Source organism: Pocillopora verrucosa, chromosome 2 (assembly GCF_036669915.1).
Source record: "Pocillopora verrucosa isolate sample1 chromosome 2, ASM3666991v2, whole genome shotgun sequence".
In the NCBI taxonomy this organism is placed as follows: domain Eukaryota; kingdom Metazoa; phylum Cnidaria; class Anthozoa; order Scleractinia; family Pocilloporidae; genus Pocillopora; species Pocillopora verrucosa.
In genome coordinates this window covers 5,635,530-5,655,193 of record NC_089313.1, presented here as the reverse complement: position 1 = coordinate 5,655,193, position 19,664 = coordinate 5,635,530, and the positions used below count along the sequence as shown (strand labels likewise).

The 19,664-nt window shown below is 41.0% G+C and overlaps 1 protein-coding gene across 1 annotated transcript; it reads right to left on the bottom strand.

Moving 5' to 3' along the window:
• Positions 1 to 401: 401 nt before the first annotated feature.
• On the bottom strand, positions 402 to 8,056 carry LOC131776048 (ATP-binding cassette sub-family C member 4-like). Its single transcript, XM_059092191.2, has 6 exons — positions 7,526 to 8,056; positions 6,456 to 6,838; positions 4,412 to 5,757; positions 3,261 to 3,831; positions 1,689 to 1,825; positions 402 to 1,270 (listed from the first exon to the last, which is right to left on the bottom strand). The coding sequence occupies exons 1-6, from the start codon at positions 8,054 to 8,056 to the stop codon at positions 402 to 404; spliced, it is 3,837 nt and encodes a 1,278-aa protein (XP_058948174.2).
• Positions 8,057 to 19,664: the final 11,608 nt, after the last annotated feature.

Sequence of the window (19,664 nt, the reverse complement as noted above, 5' to 3'; positions counted from 1 at the left end):
AGTTATTTTTGTGACTGGACGCAATAGTCTCCACTATTGTTATGACGTTTCGTACCAATGTTGATTCGCATCAGAAGAAGCAAAGATTTATTGTAACAATTTCAATAGTTCGAATGCAGTAGTTTGTTCACATCTAATTCTTGCGTATACTGTACGACTAGCTATAATGAATGCGGTAGAATTGGAACGAAATGGCTGGGTTTTTTTTTTTTACCTTTATTGAGGAAATGTTGTGTTGTGATTGAAAAGAACATCGACAAAAAAGCTTGCAAATAGAATTAGTTACCAAATATGATACAAAGGATGCTTAAAAGGAAAGTTTGGTAGGGGGGTCCAAACGGTTGAGTTCTGTAGGATCAGACCTGCGTGACATTCGAGGTATTTCAACCTTAAACCGCATCTCAATTCATGTTCATCATTGAATCAAATTTGTCAAATCCTTTAACTTTTCCATTTTTCAAGACCAAAATCTTCTGACAGTCTTTTATTGTGTTCAAACGGTGAGCTATAGTGATGACAGTGGACTCTCTTAGTTTGTCCCGCACTACATTCCAAACCGTCTGCTCTGTGTCTGGGTCAACATGCGCAGTTGGCTCGTCCAAGACGACGATTTTACTTCGCTGTAGCAGCACACGAGCCAAGCAAATTAACTGCCGCTCTCCAACACTCATATTAGCGCCATGCTCCAGCAGTTCGTGATCGAGCTTGGCTGCAAGTGCCTCGACAAAATCTTTCAGTTGCACATCCTCTAAAGCCTGCCATAATTCAGCGTCTTGAAACTTGTCAAAAATGTCTAGATTTTTTCTCAATGATCCACTAAAAAGAACAGGACTTTGACCAAGAACCGAGATACCTTGTCGAGCTTGCTGGAGGCCTATGTCTTTAATTGGAACATCGTCGATGATTATCTCTCCATCAGCATCAGGCATGCGCATAAGAGCTGCTACAAAAGATGACTTCCCAGCTCCCGTACGGCCGGCAACTCCGATCTTTTCTCCTCCTTTGATGCTAAGATTGATGTTCTTCAGCACTTGAGGTCCCCCCGGATAGTACGTCAGTGATACATCTCTCAACACAATACTTCCTCTCCGAGGCCAGTCTTTTGGCGGTGTTCGTTCTTCCCCGTATCCAGGCTCCCGGTCAAGTTTGATATAGGTCATAACTCGCTCAACTGACGTCATGTAGTTTTCCACTTCGGAGGTTTTTCTAACAGCGTATTGAGTCGAGCTCAGAGTTTGGATGACGTAAACAAGAGCGAGACCAGCGTAAGCTGAAAAAAAATTGGAGCTTGAATTAATAAATTACGGACTAGTTTTCTCTTAGCGGGTTAAAACATTTAACGAAAACTTAGCAAGGCTGGGTTACTTAGCCTGGTCCAGGGAGTCACTTAATGGGAAGTACTAAATAAATCATCTTTTTTACGTCGTTGTTTTGACTCCAAGCTAAGTAGGTGCAGAGGAGTTATCAACACAAGTTTCCTGTTTTGAATCATAGAAGACACTTGAAAGTTTGCTCAGCACTTAAGCCACCCGAGTGACTCTCACGTTTCTGTCGTGTTTATAATAGGAGTGCAAGTATTTTCACACTTATTTTATTGTTCAGTTGTTCATGCTATGTGAATACGCGACTATATAGATTCTTTCTTTACAAAGAAAGACTAAAAACGTTACAAGGAATCTTGAGCTTACCGGCATCTTGAGATACCAAGATTGCAGCCAGAGCAACTGCACCGACTAACAAGGAAGCGAGACAATCCAAACGTGTACCAAGCCACCTACCGCTGGCCATCACCATAATGTACGCCTGATTGTGAACATCTTGATATCTGAAGGGATAAGTTTTCATTACGATAAGTTCTAATAATAGAGTGATTTTTCAGTTGACTATCGAAATAAACCGGATTTAGAAGCTTTGCAACACTTTGCTTCGTGATTGGTCCAGCAAACTCGCGCAAAACCAAGCGCCTATTGGTCGTGCGCGTTCAGTTCCCGCGCTCAATGCCGTTTCCTCGTTTTTACGTTAAGTCCTCTTTCACTACTTGTGATCTTTTCTTTTGTTCTAATTGGCTTGTTGCTTTCAAATTGTATTTTTTTTACCACCATCACTCCAAAATACACTCTAAGTTGATTACATCGGGTCTGCACATTGAAGTGAGACCAGTGTCTCCTTTGGCTTGACAATGTAACGGAGCCTGTCAACAAATCCTGCCCGACAACCCACCCTCTAAAAAAAAGATGTTACTTCTAGCTTAGTATCCGAGAGATCCCTTCCGTAACCACATCTCAGTCTTAGACATGCTCTATTCGTCCAGATGAAGGAAGCTAGAGTCAAGTTTGTTAATGATATGGACACTTTTTCATTAAAAATGATAAATTCCCCCTCAGTCTTAGGTATGCTCCATTCGTCGAGATGAAGTTAGAGCTGCTAGAGCCGAATTTGTTAACGATATGGATATTTTCATTAAAAATGGTAAATTCTCCAAAAAACCCTAATTCTTAATTGCTCACTATCACAACTACATCTTGTGTACTAAGTATAACATTTATCGGAGGGAGAAGACGAATGTCACTTTTCGGTATTTTCTGTTAAACTCATAATGGTAATAGGACTGAGTGGAGTCCAATTCGGCCAGTAGTCATACGAATGATTAACAGAAGCGGATGACTACGAAGCGGGAGTCCGGTTTTTTTTAATCACGAGTATGATTGAAAACAGAATTGGACGACATAAAGTTCTCTTACTAATTGATTAAAACAACAGCACGCGCATACACTTTCACGCAGATATGACTTGCTAACCGTCCTATTACACTGTCCAATTACAAGCATGACACTTATAATTACACTGTCCTATTAGTGCTCAAATCGCGCTGTTCATAACCAATCACGTTCCATAAATTTGTTACAGTTTTGATTAATCATGAAATTTCTGCATCACGCGACCGCTCATATAATGGATCTGTCGAAATCCCATCAGAAGAACCAAAACCTTACAGAGCAGTTACTGTAGTCTTACACTAGTAACGCCTTTCGTGCCTCTTTGGGATAGCTTCGTTTCGTGACCGTGCCTCGTATACGGAAAGGTCCACTTGCTGACCAGTGTCTCAGCACATACCAGATAGGAAGACGCGTGATGCAATTTCGTGTATTGGCAATAAATGAAAAATAAATAGCTCACAGAAAACGAGCAATTATGAGTCATTTGTGCCCCGTATGTTTATCGACTCTGGCACCACACCTGAATCAATGTCTCTAACATACCTGTACAGTGCATCCACAAAATCTCTCTGTCTTTCTCTCGTACGAATCGTGTCCAGTCCTATCAGGGTCTCCGAAAAATGAGCGAAGACTGGGCTTCGGGATATCGACTCTAACCTCTTTAGTTCTCTGGCAGTCTTCAAGTAATAATTGGATAGAAAAACGACCAGCACGAAAATTGGAACAACAAGAAACATCAGCCAAACATTTATGGCCACTATAACCAGAATTTGGGCAAATATCACCAAGAGCCTCTGCATTGCCGCCAGGAATGTTTTGGGTAACATCTCATCTACGCAGCCAATATCATTGGAAAAGCGATTTAGGATTCTTCCCACTGGATTTGATTCAAAGAACAGGACAGGTGCTTGTAAAATGGCCACAACCATTATATCGTGTAGCCGCTCGGCGCATTTTAGAGAAACTAAGAGGAATCCATAAGCCCGAACAATAGTAAATATAAAACACACGCCAACCAGACAGGCGAAGACAGATAGATATGTTTTATTCTTCTGATCCTCTGGGTTTAGCCTTGCAAGAAACGAGAGCCACAAGTCTGGAGCACCTATGATGGCTAAAAGGATAAGATCAAGGCGTGGTGGTTCAAAGGTATTTCTATATGATCAATCAGTTAAATGTGGTAAGATTTATTGGGCCTAGACACAACTCGCCTAGGTTAGCTATTTACGTTTATAACAAAAGGATGTTCATGTAAGCACCAAAATCTCACAGAATAGATGAGGCAGTCAACCATGTTACACATAAATAATGTTGGAAAACAGTATTCGGTCTCAAAAAGTTAGTTAGGAACGTGTTTTTTATCTTTTTCAGGCGAGTGGAGGCAAGTTCAAGGCAAACGCGAGGAGCAAGACACCAGCTCTTCCTTTCGCGCGTGACTCGCCATTCACGTTCGACTCGCGCTTGCCTCGCACTTGTACGAGCAAGTGAGACATCGGGAACATGGTCAGAAATTTGTGCAGTGTCTCTTAACTCTGTCATCTAATCTAAAAACAACGCGTATTGTTGGTTAAAAGCATAGCCATTGTGAAATGATTTGCACGAAATAGAATAAAAGAAATATAGAAAAAAAAGGTTTCTGTATTCCCTTTAGGGCCTAGCCCAAGGCTTGCAACTCACTCTAACAATAAGTTTACCTTGAGTAATGAGACTTAAACCAACCATTCCAGTTATCATCAGAGGATGTGCTCCACTTCTGAAGTAGTCCCAATAAAGCCTGGATGTCACAACGCCGATTGTACGATCCTCCTTGGCTATTTCCAAACTCCTCGCTTCATTAGGCAAAGCATGTGTTTTATAGCACTTTTCATCATCATCGTGTTCCTCCTTATCTTCCAAGGAGAACGGCCAAGATAGGTCTGTTCTGTCCTTCAGAGCTGCCTTATAGAGCGGGTCAACAATTGAACTAATTACACCTTTTTCGTGCAGTTCAATAAAGCGTCCCTTGTCGAGGACACGCCCTTTGTACAACACAATCACTTGATCTGCATTTACCATGTGCTGTTGCTGATGAGAGGAGAACAGAACGATTTTATCGCCCAGTAGATCTTTGATGCACTTGTTAAAGATGTGTTGGCCAACTTTAACATCGACAGCACTCAGTGGATCATCCAATAGATAAATATCTCCGTCAGCATAAACTGCACGAGCTAAACCTACTCTCGCCTGCTGTCCTCCACTCAGAACCTCACCGCGTTCTCCAACAACTGTTTGGTCGCCATCAGGTAGCCGCTGAAAGTCTTCTTTTAAGGCGCAGACGTCGATTATTCTTTCGTACTTGGACTCCTCGAGGTGCTGGCCAAATAGAATGTTTTCTTTTATCGTTCCTGAGAACACCCAAGAAGTCTGAGGCAAGTAAATAACAGAACCTTCATAATCAATCGTCCCACTGGCGTTCGAAATTTCACCAGCGATCGCTGAGAGCAGAGTAGACTTCCCACTTCCAACCGGGCCGGTGATGACTGTTAAACTCTTTGAAGATGCAAAGAAGTTGATATCCTGAAGAATAAATTCATCTTCATGATGCGTTTTTGCGTAGCTTAAATTTGACACACATATAGAAGACCCTAATACTGTTGATTCACGAGAGAGGGAAGCTTTCTCTGTATTTTCCTCTTCTTTTCCCAAGTAAGTGCGGCTTTGGTTCCTTAAGGTACTTTTCGCTTTTTGTGGGGGCTCGTTGCTTTCATCACTCTCCGAGGCTTCCGACAGATTTTCCAAAAGAAGGAATTCTTCGATTCTTTCGAGTGAAACGTAGGCGTCATACGTTAACATTAAACCAGGAGTCATATTTAACATGCCAATAAATTTTAAAACATCCAGAAACGACAGGAGCATAAAAACATTGGCGGGCGTGAGGGTCTTCCCTGTAAGCACCATAGTAATTACTGACACCAGTGTGGCCAGTGGCGTTGCACTGTATGACACGGCATCGATGCTTGACTGAATGGCTGTCCTCTTCGAAATGATGCTGATTTCATTTCTGAAGATAAAAGGTTATCATAAGTTATGTGGGCATTCTTTCGAACCAACTCGTCGTCAGTGTTCTCTCTAATTTGAAATATTAACGAGGTGAACAGGCGGCAAGTGCACCCTTCCTCATCGTTCACTTCTATGTGAAAGTACGTCTTTGCGGCCCCACGACAGCGTATGAGGAATAATACCGACTGAAGACAAGTTAGACTCAATGAAATGTTTTACCCATAATAATGAAACGATTATTCTCCGTAGTGGAGGTGATATCCACCCCCTTTCACCGACACTGAGGTAAAAGTGATTAAAATATTTTCGGGCGCAAATTCCGCGGGAGTCGCTCCAAGATGAATTGCAAAGGATATTCGGAGTTTGAATAACCGGTTATAGCGCTCTTTTAACACTATCTACTAAGTACATACTGATAAAGTTTAATTGGCTGACCAGACCTCCGGTGATAATACGGGTTACTGATCGGTCCAAAGATTTTTGGAACTTTCTTTTTTTTTTTTTTTTTTTTTTTAGGGGGAAGGGGGGCGGGGGGGGGGGAATGTTTAAACTACCTAGTTTATAAAGCTCTCAGTGGAGACGAAACAGATTTGTGGTTATCTATTTCCAAGTTTTTAATAATTTGGGGCAGCAATTACGGGAATGAATGAAGCTAGTTGTTTGAGCTTATTTATGAATAAAAATGATAATTTACCTTACCTTCTTACATGTTTTATCTTTCGTCCGTATTCGTCCTCCCACGCATGCATTTTGACCGCGCGGATCCCGGAAACTACTTGATTCATTAGGGAGATTCGCTGATCTGACACTGTAGCTGTGCGCAGACGCAGCTTAGCGTTAGCATAGGACAAGACGGCAAAGTATGGCATGAGAATACACAGGAGGAACACACCCGTGACAGCCTGCCAACCAATCAAATTGTAGATTAGGAATATTGCCCCTGCATAAATAGGGACTGCAGAAACGGCTAAGACAAAAAACTTGACTGTCTCTTCTTCCATTCTTTTAATATCATTGGATATCAGATCGAATAAGCGTCCTGCAGTGAATTTCAGTAACGTCTGCTTGCTGAGTTGAAGTGTCTGAAAGAAAGTGAAGATTTCACATTAAAGAAGAAGTTTGTTCCATAAACCATACGACTTAAATCTCCGGCATAAAGATAACCGTGACTGCTTTTTGAGACGAAAGTATCCAAACCTCTATCAAATTAAAGAAATATGTTCTTCGTCTTGTCACGAGCGTGGAACAAAGATAACATTCCGAGTCCCCACGAGGAATCGATTCCTCATGGGGACTCAGAATTATTTCTTTGTCCCACGCTCGTAACAAGACGAAAAAATCTTTCTTTATTTCTTTACAAAGCTCAAAATTTACCATCACTCTTATTTCAATCTACTCTTCCAAATTTTCTTTAAATGTGTAAAAGGGGCGACAACTCAGGCGCCATCTTTAATCTCGTTCAGAAGCGCGGCCGTATACGATATGGTTTCTGTAGCCTACTTCCGCGTTAACTGCAGGCTAAATAACTGTTTGTTTCCTCGAGTCTTTTGTTGCAGGATTGCTCACTCTCGTATAAGCAGCAACTGGCGATGATGTTTAATTACCCTCTCCTCTCGGGTCTCCATATGGCATAAGCCGGTTGCAATCGATCAGATTTCTAGAAAAAATAATTCTTTATCGGATAGATAAATGTGTTCAAGTTTCTTCGGCTTAATTTGGGGTGTTTAGGGGTATTAGAAAAATCGGTTGAGCCTTAGGATCGTGCCTACCTTGTGGTACACCAGTCCCCTCAGGGCGCTTCCTATTTTGATCCCCAATATTTCACATCTGTAGTCTTGCTGGTGCATACCAAGACCACCGATCAAACCATTGAGACACATAGCTAATGCGCAAGCGTAGAGCCGATGAGTATTCTCTGCCTCAGTTGACATAAGCTTAGAAACAAGATACCCAAGAAGCAGTGGAAAGAGAAGGCGAGAAGTTGTAAACAATACATTCCCCGTCAGAATGATGATAACATCTTTGGCAGAAAGTATATCAAACACACTCCTCCAAAGTTTGGGCCTCTTCCCATTCATCTTGCATTGATGTTTCTCGCTTTCCCAGCTTTTTCGAAGCTTTTTGGTAACATAACGGCCAGAGTTCTCGTCTGACAAGGGTAAAAAGTCATTTTGATCCAAAGGTCTTTGACTGCCCTCTTTAAGGACTCCGTTCATCCAACAATAAAAAAGTGAAGATACAAAACTGACTTTTTTATCTTCATCACCAAAGATTTTCCTGTAACCGCCTTTTGGTGCCATCAATTAAGACCTACAAAATAGTAAGTCATTGTTAGCATTTTCAATGCAAATGGTCAAATGTCTGTGCATGTTGTTCCAGGATTTCAAAACCAACTTAATGTAAGAGTTGTAAATTTACATAAAATCCAATAAGTCAAGGTGTTTTGTAGAACCTCATGACTATTACATAGCCTAAAATGATATAGCCTAAAAAACAAAATGGTTAATAATCAGGATACCCGTCATTGAATAAGTTTTGTGCTCAAAGAGTGTCGAGTTTTCCTTTCTCTACTTTTTATGAACGTTTAATTTTCTTGGCATAGTTTGCGTGACAGCGGTTGCTACCCTTGTTTTTATTTAAAATTTTGCGCGGGAAATTTGCGCTCGGCCGGCCAAAATTGATCCCCTTGCTTGGGTGAACCTGTTGAGCTCCAGGCTCCCTCTTATTTGAGGAAGCGGCATGGAACCAACTTTCCGTTCAGAATGGAGTTTCCACAATTTTTTGCCATTCCGATTTCCTTCTAGTCTCCTCTAAGCAAGAACTTGTCGCATTCATGACAAACTTACTGGTCTTAAAAATAAATCAGATCTTTTTTACTTCCATTTAACGTCCACCGAGGCGTAAATTAAAATTTCACAGGCGAGAAAACGTAACTTTTTCCCCAGGCTGAAAATAACCGCATAATACTGTAAAAATTGGATGCCTATCCAAGACGATTGCGTGATAGGCCAAGAATGAATTTGTCAGTGTCTGGCGAAATGTAACAGTCGAAATTCTCCAGCCAGCAAAGCGCGGTCTGCACAGTTTGTACGGTCTGCACGGTCTGCTCGATCTGCACGGTCTGCAGTCTGCTTTTTAGCATAACATCTCCTGTGATGTAGCCCCCTCAATCAAAGCTTTTAGGAAAACCTTACATATACACAGCCTGTTATCGACCTTGTAATTTCAACCTCTATGGATGGAATCGTAATGACGATTTCGTGTAAAAAGTATTACGTCTGCAAGTGGTTGTGCCATAGCAATTTGAAGAAGCTGCAACTCTATGTAGCTTACCTTGCAACTTTGTCTCATTAAAGAGGAATTCACCAAGATACCGGTAATATTGCCGTTCCTTGCTATTTGCAAGCCATATTTATTGCACGAGCGAATAGATTTTGAGAGATTTCTAAATATAGGAAAAAATATCGACTAGACGATGTTCCTCTATAATAAGACAGATGTCGTATTTTGAAACGAGAAGATCATTAAATTTCCCAAGAGCCCTGTCTTCACCACTTTGAATGAAAGGGGACTTATTTTAAAAGTTTTGAAGGCGCATTTTCAAAATAAATTTCAAAGCTCTGGAGACAGAAAACAGGTTGAAAACGGAGCTTTCGGTAACGCTATGACTAAATGCTAGGTAGCCGGACATGGTCTCCAGAAGCGTAGGCGCTAAAATATGGAATGACCTAAAACCACCAAAAACCACCTACAACCACCTAAAGACACTAACAATCAATAATTTCTGAAAATACTTGAGCCTTCGATCGATTTGAAACGTTAAATGATCAGTTCCCTCCATCAAAGGAACAGCGCTCCTTTCCAGACGCTTTTCGCGCGGGTCAAGACTGACCGAAACCGGACACCGCGCTTGAAAAGCCTCTGGCACCCAGGGTAGACAGGTAAGCCAAGAACTAAAATCGGAACAAATTAATGCCAGCATGTCGTAGGTTCCGAGAGCTGATTGACTCGATCTATTTCGCGTTTGGAACTCGTAAGGATGCTGCTTGTAAGTGCGATCATTTTAGGGAATTTATAAGCTACATGCATCTCGCGAGATTTGCAAGTTCTGCTATCATACATCGTTTCAAATGTCACAGTTCTTTTCGTGGTTTCCTATTCTCAGTCAATTTCATTTTTTTCTCTGAATAATATACCAACTTATTAAAAAATATATTTTATTTTCTTTGTTGTACGCTCGCTCCGCAGCCCTATTTGAAGCAATTTCAGATGGTTAGGGTTGCTCGGATTCCCTGAAACACATCAGCCACGATGCTATATTACACAACCTCATCAAATTTCTGACTACCTGCTTGGTGTCCCGTTGACCTCTCTCAGACGTTGAAAAAAGCAGACCTCGAAAACGTAGTCTATGTATTACTCGAAAAGCCTTAAGGCCCTTGGTGGTGCGCCTGTGTAAACAATTTTCTTTCTCTTTTTCCCTGGTCATGCGAGCCATTGAATGGGCAAATGTCAGACAGTATCGGTTTTCGCTATTGATGGGAACCCGCAAAGCAAGACAACATTTCCCGTGTATATTTACATTTGTCAACAAAATTGTCACAAAATGATACAAATAGCATTCTGAAGGTGGTTGTAGGTGGTTTTAAATGGTTTTAGGTGGTTTTAGGTGGATTTAGTGACGACCTCTCAGTCAAGAAGGCGAAATACCCAACAGTCAGAATTTTTCACAGAATTTACACCGAAATTAAAGTTCTTTCAAACTTCGTAGGAACATCAGATGTTTGCTTAGAAATGTCAAGTGATTCCAAAAAATAACTTGCTCTTTTAGAGGAAAAATTCTTCTAGCTTGTGCACACCATAATATTGCTTAGTTGTCGACGCTTTTGATTAGACTGCCGGGCACGGTCTCGAAAAAGCTAGATGCACGGCAGTCAGAAATTTTCCACAGAGTGCCACTAAATGGTTCCTTCAAACCTCTATAGAGTATTAGGGTGTTTGTTTAGTAATGTCAAGCGATTTCAAATATTAATTGGTCTTTTGGTGGAAAACGCAGAAACCAAGCACCTTAAAAGACCCGTAACTTTCAGCACGCTAATTAATCCCATTGATTAATGCATGCGAGTATAAGTTTTATTATGGTGAGCACTCTCCGACGAAATTTTAATGATGATCAACTTACCAAGAGCAAGCCAACTTTGCAGGCTCCGTATTTAGCCTTGTTTGTGTAAAGATTCCTCTCTGGAATGGCACTTGCTATGACATAAGCGACAGCACTGTTAAATATTGTTTGCGGTTGAATGAAGTTCCGAATGAATTTATTTCCCGCCAGTTCAGCTTATTCACTGTCCTTATTATCGGCTCGAAAGTAAAGATGAAATCTTTATAACTGAGCTACGCACACGATTACGAGCAGTTTACCATTTGATCACTAAGTTCAGCTGTATGTAACCAAACCAGCAACTGCGAGAAAGAGTCGATGTAGTCACTGATCGCGTGTCATCGATTGCGTGTCGTTAACGTTACAGAAGAAATATTCACGCCCAAAATACTATTAACAATGATTCTGGGAGATAAAAGTAAATTTAATTCTACTGAGAGATTTTTCTTGGTCTTAATCAAGTGCGTATTAAGACGAAAAACGAAACATAAATTCCAATGTTTCGGAGTGTTCATGACTCCTTTATCAAGATCTAAATTGCTTAGGGTTATCCTAACTTAAACCCTAACCCTCACAAATACATACAAGATCATGCAAATTACAGCACTTACAGCGATTTTGGCGCGAAGAATTAACATGAAAGGATTAACATCAAAGGGTGCGAAGATTATGAAAATACTTTTGCCTGAATGGAGTCTGATTGGACGTTGAGATGTGGCTTTAAAGCTGTTATAAGAAGCATTTCGTACACGAAACCGTCAAATTTGTTTCTGCGTTTCCTGAGCACTTCAACACGCGAAGGCTTATAGTGCCACACCACGCTTTATGGTTAATGCAATGCACATTTGAATTAAAAATATAGTTATTTGCTCGCGGCTTTCAGATGTAAAAAATAGGTTTTCCACCCATTGCCCACACCTTCAAAGCCTATGGTTTCCAACTATTTTAACCTATGGTTACTACTACTATGACTACTATTACATTGTAGAAAAGTTTTCTAGAAAAGTTAGTTTGGACGCGTCTCAAATCCGCGCGAAAGCAGATAATGCTATGTCAGGCATAAGTGATTATTCATTTTTGAGGAAATATGTTTAGGAGAGACTGTAATGAGTTATTTATCCTACATGGAATTTAACTAATCTGTGCCGCTATCTCGTAGACCTGCATCTCCTCTCATTTTATCCGCTTGTCCGAGAAGATCTAAATTTATACCCAACGTGAATTAATGTTGATATGCTCATCCAAGGAGATCTAAATTTACACTCAAAGTGAATGTTGATATGACAACCTGTTACTCTCTGATATACGGCCCTAAATCTGAACATAGCTAGGCTGCTGAACGGTTTCCTATTTCTGAATAAACTGCTATCTTGTCTCTTGTGAGCATTTCGTTGGTTAGTAAGCGGCGGACGTAAATTGGTAGTAGTATACGGCGTCTCCATAGGAAACAAAGGGATGCCGCCATCAATTAGCATAAAGAACAAAGGATTCAAGATGGCGTCTAAATCCCTTAGGGAGGATTCAAGATGGCGTCTAAGTTCCTTAGGGAGGATTCAAGATGGCAGCAGTGACGTCATCGAAGATGACCTCATTCAAGATGGCGGTGTAATATATTCACAAAGTGAGGGTGTATGAGGTGTAAAAATTAGCTCACGGCTTCCCCTAGAAGTCACAGCCGCCATTGAAAGAGTTGAACAAACTGGTAGAAACTATCAAGACAGAACCGACGACAGAGAATACCGAGGTAGAAGTGCTTGAAGAAGGCGAGATTCCACAGGATTCCGGTACAGGTACGTATCGGTATTCCTCCATGGATGAGTTACTGGATAGTGTGGAAGTCAGTTATCCATGTCCGATCCACCAGACCATGATGGACGTATTCAAATCTAAAAAAGAAGATTGTGACGATGTATTCCTACGTTGCTCGACCGCCCGTTGCCCAGTATTTTGTAACCTCGATGATTACAACCGTTATTACTATAAATGTCAAAGACAGGGTTACCCCTGGTTCACCCCGGACAGAATTGACAAGATGGTGTGCGAATGTGGAATGACTCCCAATTGTCTTTGACTCAATCAGAAACAAATTATGGCAAAATGTATTTGCGATGCGGTCAACGCCACAACCTGTGGTGGTGTTCGACATTGATCAACATGGGTAGTAGATTTGATTGAAGTACAGACCCTTTCCAAACAGAACAAGGGATAACGATACATATTGGTCGTGATCGATGCCTTTTCCAAGTACGCGTGGGCCCGGCCGTTAAAAAAGAAAACAGGAAAAGATGTGACGGATGCGTTCGCAAAAAATACTCAAGGAAGCCAAGGGAAGGAAACTTCAGACGTTACAGACAGATGCAGGTAAGGAATTTTACAATCAGACCTTTCAAACATTGATGAAAACACAGGAGATTCATCCCTTTTCTACACATGGAGATGCCAAAGCCAGTATCGTCGAACGATTTAATAGAACCCTTAAATCGAAACTGTATCGCTATTTCGATTCACGGCTGCCAATACACTCAATTATGTAGACATATTGCCCAAACTTGTCATTGAATACAATCGCACCTATCACAGGAGTATTAAAACCACACCGGCTAAAGTTACCACATCCAATGCCAAAGAAGTGTGGAACAATTTCTATGGAAAATATCAGACTAAGAAGAAAAAGAAACCTGCATTTAAAGTAGACGATAAAGTCCGATTGAATAAAAAATTTAGACCGTTTAAGAAAGGGTATCTACCAGGATGGACGGAAGAAGTGTTTCAAGTTCGTAAAGTCGTACCCGGAATACTAACGACCTATAAAGTGCAAGAATTGGATGACACGCCCTTAAAAGGCACATTTTATGCGTGGATTATGCGTATGAAGAAAATAGGAACGCGACGACGTGTGCATAAACGCAGAAGACGTTGAAACAGACACATCACCATGTCTATCAAAGGGGCAGAGCAGAATTCAAGTCTAGATCTCTTTAGAATACCACCTACAGATCTTTCAACGGTAAAATACCGATATGTCAAAATACCACCTCAGACTTCTAGTATTATTCCTATCCAGGTGTATGTGGAACGACAATCAGATCCCATTGATCTTTCGAGAAGTTTTTTCCAACTGGATTTGGGTTTCAAAACCACAGAAAATGCCAATCTCAAAAAAGAATAAATTCATCTTCACGATGCGCTTTTGCGTAGCTTAAATTTGACACACATAGATTAATAGGCCCTAATTCTGTTGCTCCACGAGAGAGGGAACTTTCTCCATATTTTCCGCTTTTTTTCCAAGTAAATGCGACTTTACTTACTTTAGGTAATTTTTCCTTTTTATTGGGGCTCGTTGCTTTTACCACTCTCCGAGGCCTCCAAAAGATTTTCTAAAAGAAGGAATTCTTCAATTCTTCCGAGCGAAACGTAGGCTTCATACGTTAACATTAAACCAGAAGTCATGATCAACATACAAATAAATTTAAAACACCCATAAACGACAGCAGCATGAAAACATTGACGGGCGTAAAGGTCTGGCCTGTATGCACCATAGTAACTACTGACACCAGAGTGGCCAGTGGCGTTGCACTGTACAATAAGGCATCGATTCTTGACTGAATGACTGTCCTCTTCGAAATGACGCTGGTTTCATTTCTAGAGATAAAAGGTATTCATAAATTATGTGGGCACTCAGTGTTCTAACTAATTTGAAATATTAACGAGGTGAGCGGGCGCCAAGCGCACCTTTCCTCATCGTTCTTTGTGAAAGTGCGTCTCATGCGACCTCACGACAGCGTATGAAAAATAATACCAACTGAAGTCAAGTTAGATTCAATGAGATGTTCTACTTATAATAACGAACACCCCTTTCACTGACACTGAGGTAAAAACGATTACAATATTTACCAGCTCAGATTCTGCGCGAGTCGCTCTAAGGTGAATTGCAAAGGCTATTCGGAGTTTGAGTAGCCAATCATTTTCAGAGTGCGTTTTTAACACTATCTACTCAGTATATACTGATATTTTTTAACTGACCGGCCAGTCCTGCGGTTATGATATGGGTTATATAAGATACTTCTTCTCTTTGAAAAGAGGAATTCTGATTGGCTCATACAGCGGCCCAAAGCTTTTTTGTTTTTTTGGCTTATTTAAACTGCTAAGCTAATAAAGCTCTCAATTGAGACAAAACATATCTGTGGATTTTGAATAATTTGGGTCAACAATTAAGGAAATGAATAAAGATGGTTGTTTTAGCCTACTTCTGATAAAAACTGACAATTTACCTTACCTTCTTACATGTTTTATCTTTCGTCCATATTCGTCCTCCCACGCTTGCGTTTTGACGGCGCAGATCCCGGAAAATACTTGATTCATTAAGGAGATTCGCTGATCGGACACTACAGCTGCGCGCAAGCGCAACTTCGCATTAGCATAGGACAAGACGGCAAAGTATGGCATGAAAATACACAGGAGGAATACACCCGTAACAGCCTGCCAACCAATCAAATTGTAGATAAGAAATATTACCCCTGCAAAAGCAGGGACTGCCAAAACGGCTAAGACAAAAAACGTGACTGTCTCTTCCTCCATTCTTTTAACATCATTTGATATCAGGTTTAGAAGCGTCTAAAAGAGAGTACGGATTAGACACTGAAGGAGAAGTTTGTTCCATAAACCATTTGATTTTAATCTCCGGCATAAAGAAATCCGTGGCTGCGTTTTGAGACGAGACTATCCAAACCTCTACCAAATTATCTTTAAATGTGTAAAAAGAGCGCCATTTTGAATCTCGCTTAAAAGCACGGCCGTGTACGTTGTGGTTTCTGTAGCCCGCCTCCCCATTAACTGCTGATAAGTTAACTGTTTGTTTCTTCGCTGCTTTTGTTGGTGAGCAGGATTGCTTGCTCTCGCAGAATCAGCAACCACCGGTGATGTTTAATAACCCTGTACTCTTAGGTCTCCATATGGCATAAGCTGATTGCAATCGATTAGATTTCTGGAAAAAATCATTCTATATAGGATAGATAAATGTGTTCAAGTTTGTTCGGCTTAATTTGGGTGTTTAGGGCATTAGAAAAATCGTTTGAGCCTTCGAAAAATGCATAGAATGCGCTTTAGGATCGTGCTTACCTTGTGGTACACCACTCCCCTCGGGGCGCCTCCTATTTTGATTCCCAATATTTCACATCTGTAGTCTTGCTGGTGCATACCAAGACCACCGATCAAACCACGGAGACACATAGCTAACGCGCAGGCGTAGAGCCGATAGGTATTCTCTGCCTCAGTTGACATAAGCTTAGAAACAAGATACCCGAGAAACAGAGGAAGGAGAAGGCGATAAGTTGTAAAAAATATATTCCCCGTCAAAATGATGATAACATCTTTGGCAGAAAGCATATGAAACACGCTTTTCCAAAGTTTGGGCCTTTTCCCGTTCATCTTGCATTGATATTTCTCGCTTTTCCGAAGCTTGTCGGTGACAAAACGGCCAGAGTTCTCGTCTGACAATAAAAAAGTGAAGATACAAAACTGACTTTTTTATCTTCATCACCAAAGATTTTCCTGTAACCGCCTTTTGGTGCCATCACTTGAGACCTACAAAATACTTAACCATTATAAGAATGTTCAACACTATGGTTAAAAGTCTGTGCATCTTGTTCCAGGATTTCAGAACCAAGTTACCTGCTAAGAGTTGTCAACTTCATAAAATCCAGTTAGTCACGGTGTTTTGTAGAACCTCATGACTTTTATATAGCCTAAAACAAAATGGTAAATAAGGATACCCGTCATTGAATAAGCTTTGTGCTCAAAGAATGTCGAGTTTTCCTTTGTCTACTTTTTATGAACGTTAGAGTTTGTGAGAGCGGTTGCTATTCTTTTTTTGTTTAAAATTTTGCGCGGGTAATTTGCGCGCGGCCGCCTAAAAATGATCCCCTTGCTTGGGTGAACCTGTTGAGTTCCTGGCTCCCTCACCGTAAATATCATTCTACTCCCCAGAGCTGGAATGAACATTGAGAGTGAAGTGTATTCAATGTATAAAAACAGAAACCAAGCACCTCGAAGACCCGTAACTTTAAGCGCTAATTCATCCCTTTCATTAATGCCTGCGATGATAATTTTCATTCTGGCGAGGGCTCTTCAACAAAATGTTAATGATGATAAACTTACCGAGAGCAAGCCAACTTTGCAGGCTCTGCATTTAAGACGCAGTCTCTCTAAAAGCGGCGGTGCGTTTGGGGTCGAACAATCGATTTCTTTCAGATTTATACGGCCAACTTATGTTTGACGAGTGAATTGAGTCCATAAAAGCTTTTTTTAAAACTCGCAATATGATAAAACATCATTCAGTAAAGAAAAATCTTTATCTCCATCTAGAAAGATACAGCCGCCGAAAGTTGACTCTTAGCTCTAGGCGACCTATTGTTTTGTTTATCAATCAATTAATGAGGACGGGGAAAAAACTTCAGAGGCAAGATAGATATGACAAGATTGAGGTTTACAATAACACTAAGTTTCAAAGTCGAAGTTTTCGTATTCGTGTTACTTAAAGTTAAGTCATTTCCAGTTGATGTATGTGACATGAAATAAATAATATTTTACCACGCGAACTAATTTATCTCAAGGTCCTTTCTTCTGAATTTATGAAACATCACTGACGAAGCTTCCCATCTGACTGTTTTCTCTTCGCAGAGAGTCGCGAAAAAAATCTCTAGATTTGAAGCTTTGAAAGCCACTCCATTCTACTAAAAATTTTTGTGCCATCAGTGTTGCGAGCATTGCGCATATCGTTAGCTACTTGTGCAGAATCTTCCTTCCTCCCAGTTTTTTTTTACCAATGTCATACTTTTTTTGTAAGTACCACGAACTTTGTCAGAAAAGTGTGTTTGTCCGCCTTAAGGTTTGTGAAGCGCCCAACCCATTCGGAGCCAGTTTACCTCGGTTTTGACTTCAATTTGAACTTCTTTCTGCAGGCGAGACTTTCTTTTGGAATCCAGTGAAATGCTCTGGAAACGCTACACCCAATCGATTTGTAACTGGTCATACACGCCCCTCTGTACCATCTTCACTGTGCTGTGATTTGCAGTCACATTTAGATGAGTCTTCAGCTCTGCACGACTAAGGAATTCCTTTGAGCACTGGGGATGGGGACATCTCTCGTATTAGGATTGCGGAAAAACGGTTTTTCCTCCCTGAGAAAGGTAACTTCTTGTGGACAAAATATGATGTCATTCTATGCAATTAGCTTACCAGCTCCAATTTTTAAACTCTTCTTCATTCGAAGTTCGCAAGCAGTAAACTCAAACTGAATAAGGAGTATTGAATGGTCTTTGCGAGCATTTGCGAGCATGCGAATAGTGTGTTTATTTTTGCGAGCACGAGAGGTTGTCAAATTTTTCTTGCGAGCAGCAAGCACTTTAGACACATACAGATGGCGAGCAGCGAGCACTTTAGACACATACAGATGGCGAGCAGCGAGCACTTTAGACACATACAGATGGCGTGCAGCGAGCACTTTAGACACATACAGATGGCAAGCAGCAAGCACTTTAGAAACATACAGATGGCAAGCAGCGAGCACTTCAAGTACTTCGTAAATTTCCCGCTAGCTGAAACCTTTCTTTTATTAATAGGATAGATAATCATCGACAACGTTCCAATTAAAGAGATAGGCCCCCTGCAAGCTCGACGAAGTTTCTCGGTTCTTGGCCAAAGTCCTGTTTTTTTAGCGGATCATTGAGAAAAAATTTCGACATTTTAGACAAGTTTCAAGACGCTGAATTATGGCAGGCTTTTGAGGATCTGCAACTGAAAGACTTTGTCGAGACATTTGAGGCCAAGCTGGTTCACGAACTGCTGGAACATGGCGCTAATGTCAGTGTTGGAGAGCGGCAGTTAATTTGCTTAGCTCGAGTGCTGCTGGAGTGAAGTAAAATCGTTGCCTTGGACGAGCCAACTGCGCATGTTGAGCCAAACACAGAGCAGACGATTTGGAATGTAGTGCAGGACAAACTGAAGGAGTCCACTGTCATCACTAAAGCCCACCGTTGAACTCGATAAAAGACTTCAGAAGATTTTGGTCTTGAAAGATGGAAAAGTAGAAGGATTTGACAAATTTGATTCGATAATGAAAACTAAGCGAGATGCGGTCAAAGGTTGATTACCTCGATTTTCATGCAGGTCTGATCCTGCAGAGCTTTATATGTTATACAGTTTCTAATCTTCTCTAGAGCTCTTATTCTGGACATTGCGGGAAAAAATTACCTTGATGTTTTGGCTCCTACATACTCCTATACATCTTTAAAATCTCTCTCGCTGTCATGTTTCGGGGTGTCACGCAACGTCCATTTTGCCGTGGGTCTGTTCAGTAATAGATCACTGATGAAGTCATAATGTGGTAAGAACAGAAAAACCGGCACACTAGGCGCAGGCGCACACTAGGCGCAGGCGCACACTAGGCGCTGGCGCACACTAGGCGCAGGCGCACACTAGGCGCAGGCGCACACTAGGCGCAGGCGAGTGTGTCACTGATGTTCCTACTGCTCTATGATGTCCTCTGTGATCTTTTAAGGAACAGACCCACCGTACCGTAGATTACATTTGTTTTATGTAATCGATATTAAGGTGTTTTTTTCATCTTTTAAAAAAGGCAATAGGTTTGGTGTGAAAGACCCTGTCCGTCGTGAGCTCCGTACGTGTGTGGTTTACAATTTTTTATGTGCGGGCTGTAATGCTTGCTATGTCAGCGAAACCTCTCAACA

Coding starts and splice junctions, on each gene's coding strand:
- LOC131776048 (XM_059092191.2), bottom strand. CDS start 8,056: ATGGCACCAAAAGGCGGTTACAGGAAAATCTTTGGTGATGAAGATAAA. Junction 5,758..6,455: donor AAGATAAAACATGTAAGAAG/GTAAGGTAAATT, acceptor TTTTATCTTCAG/AAATGAAATCAGCATCATTT. Junction 1,271..1,688: donor CTTGGTATCTCAAGATGCCG/GTAAGCTCAAGA, acceptor ATTTTTTTTCAG/CTTACGCTGGTCTCGCTCTT.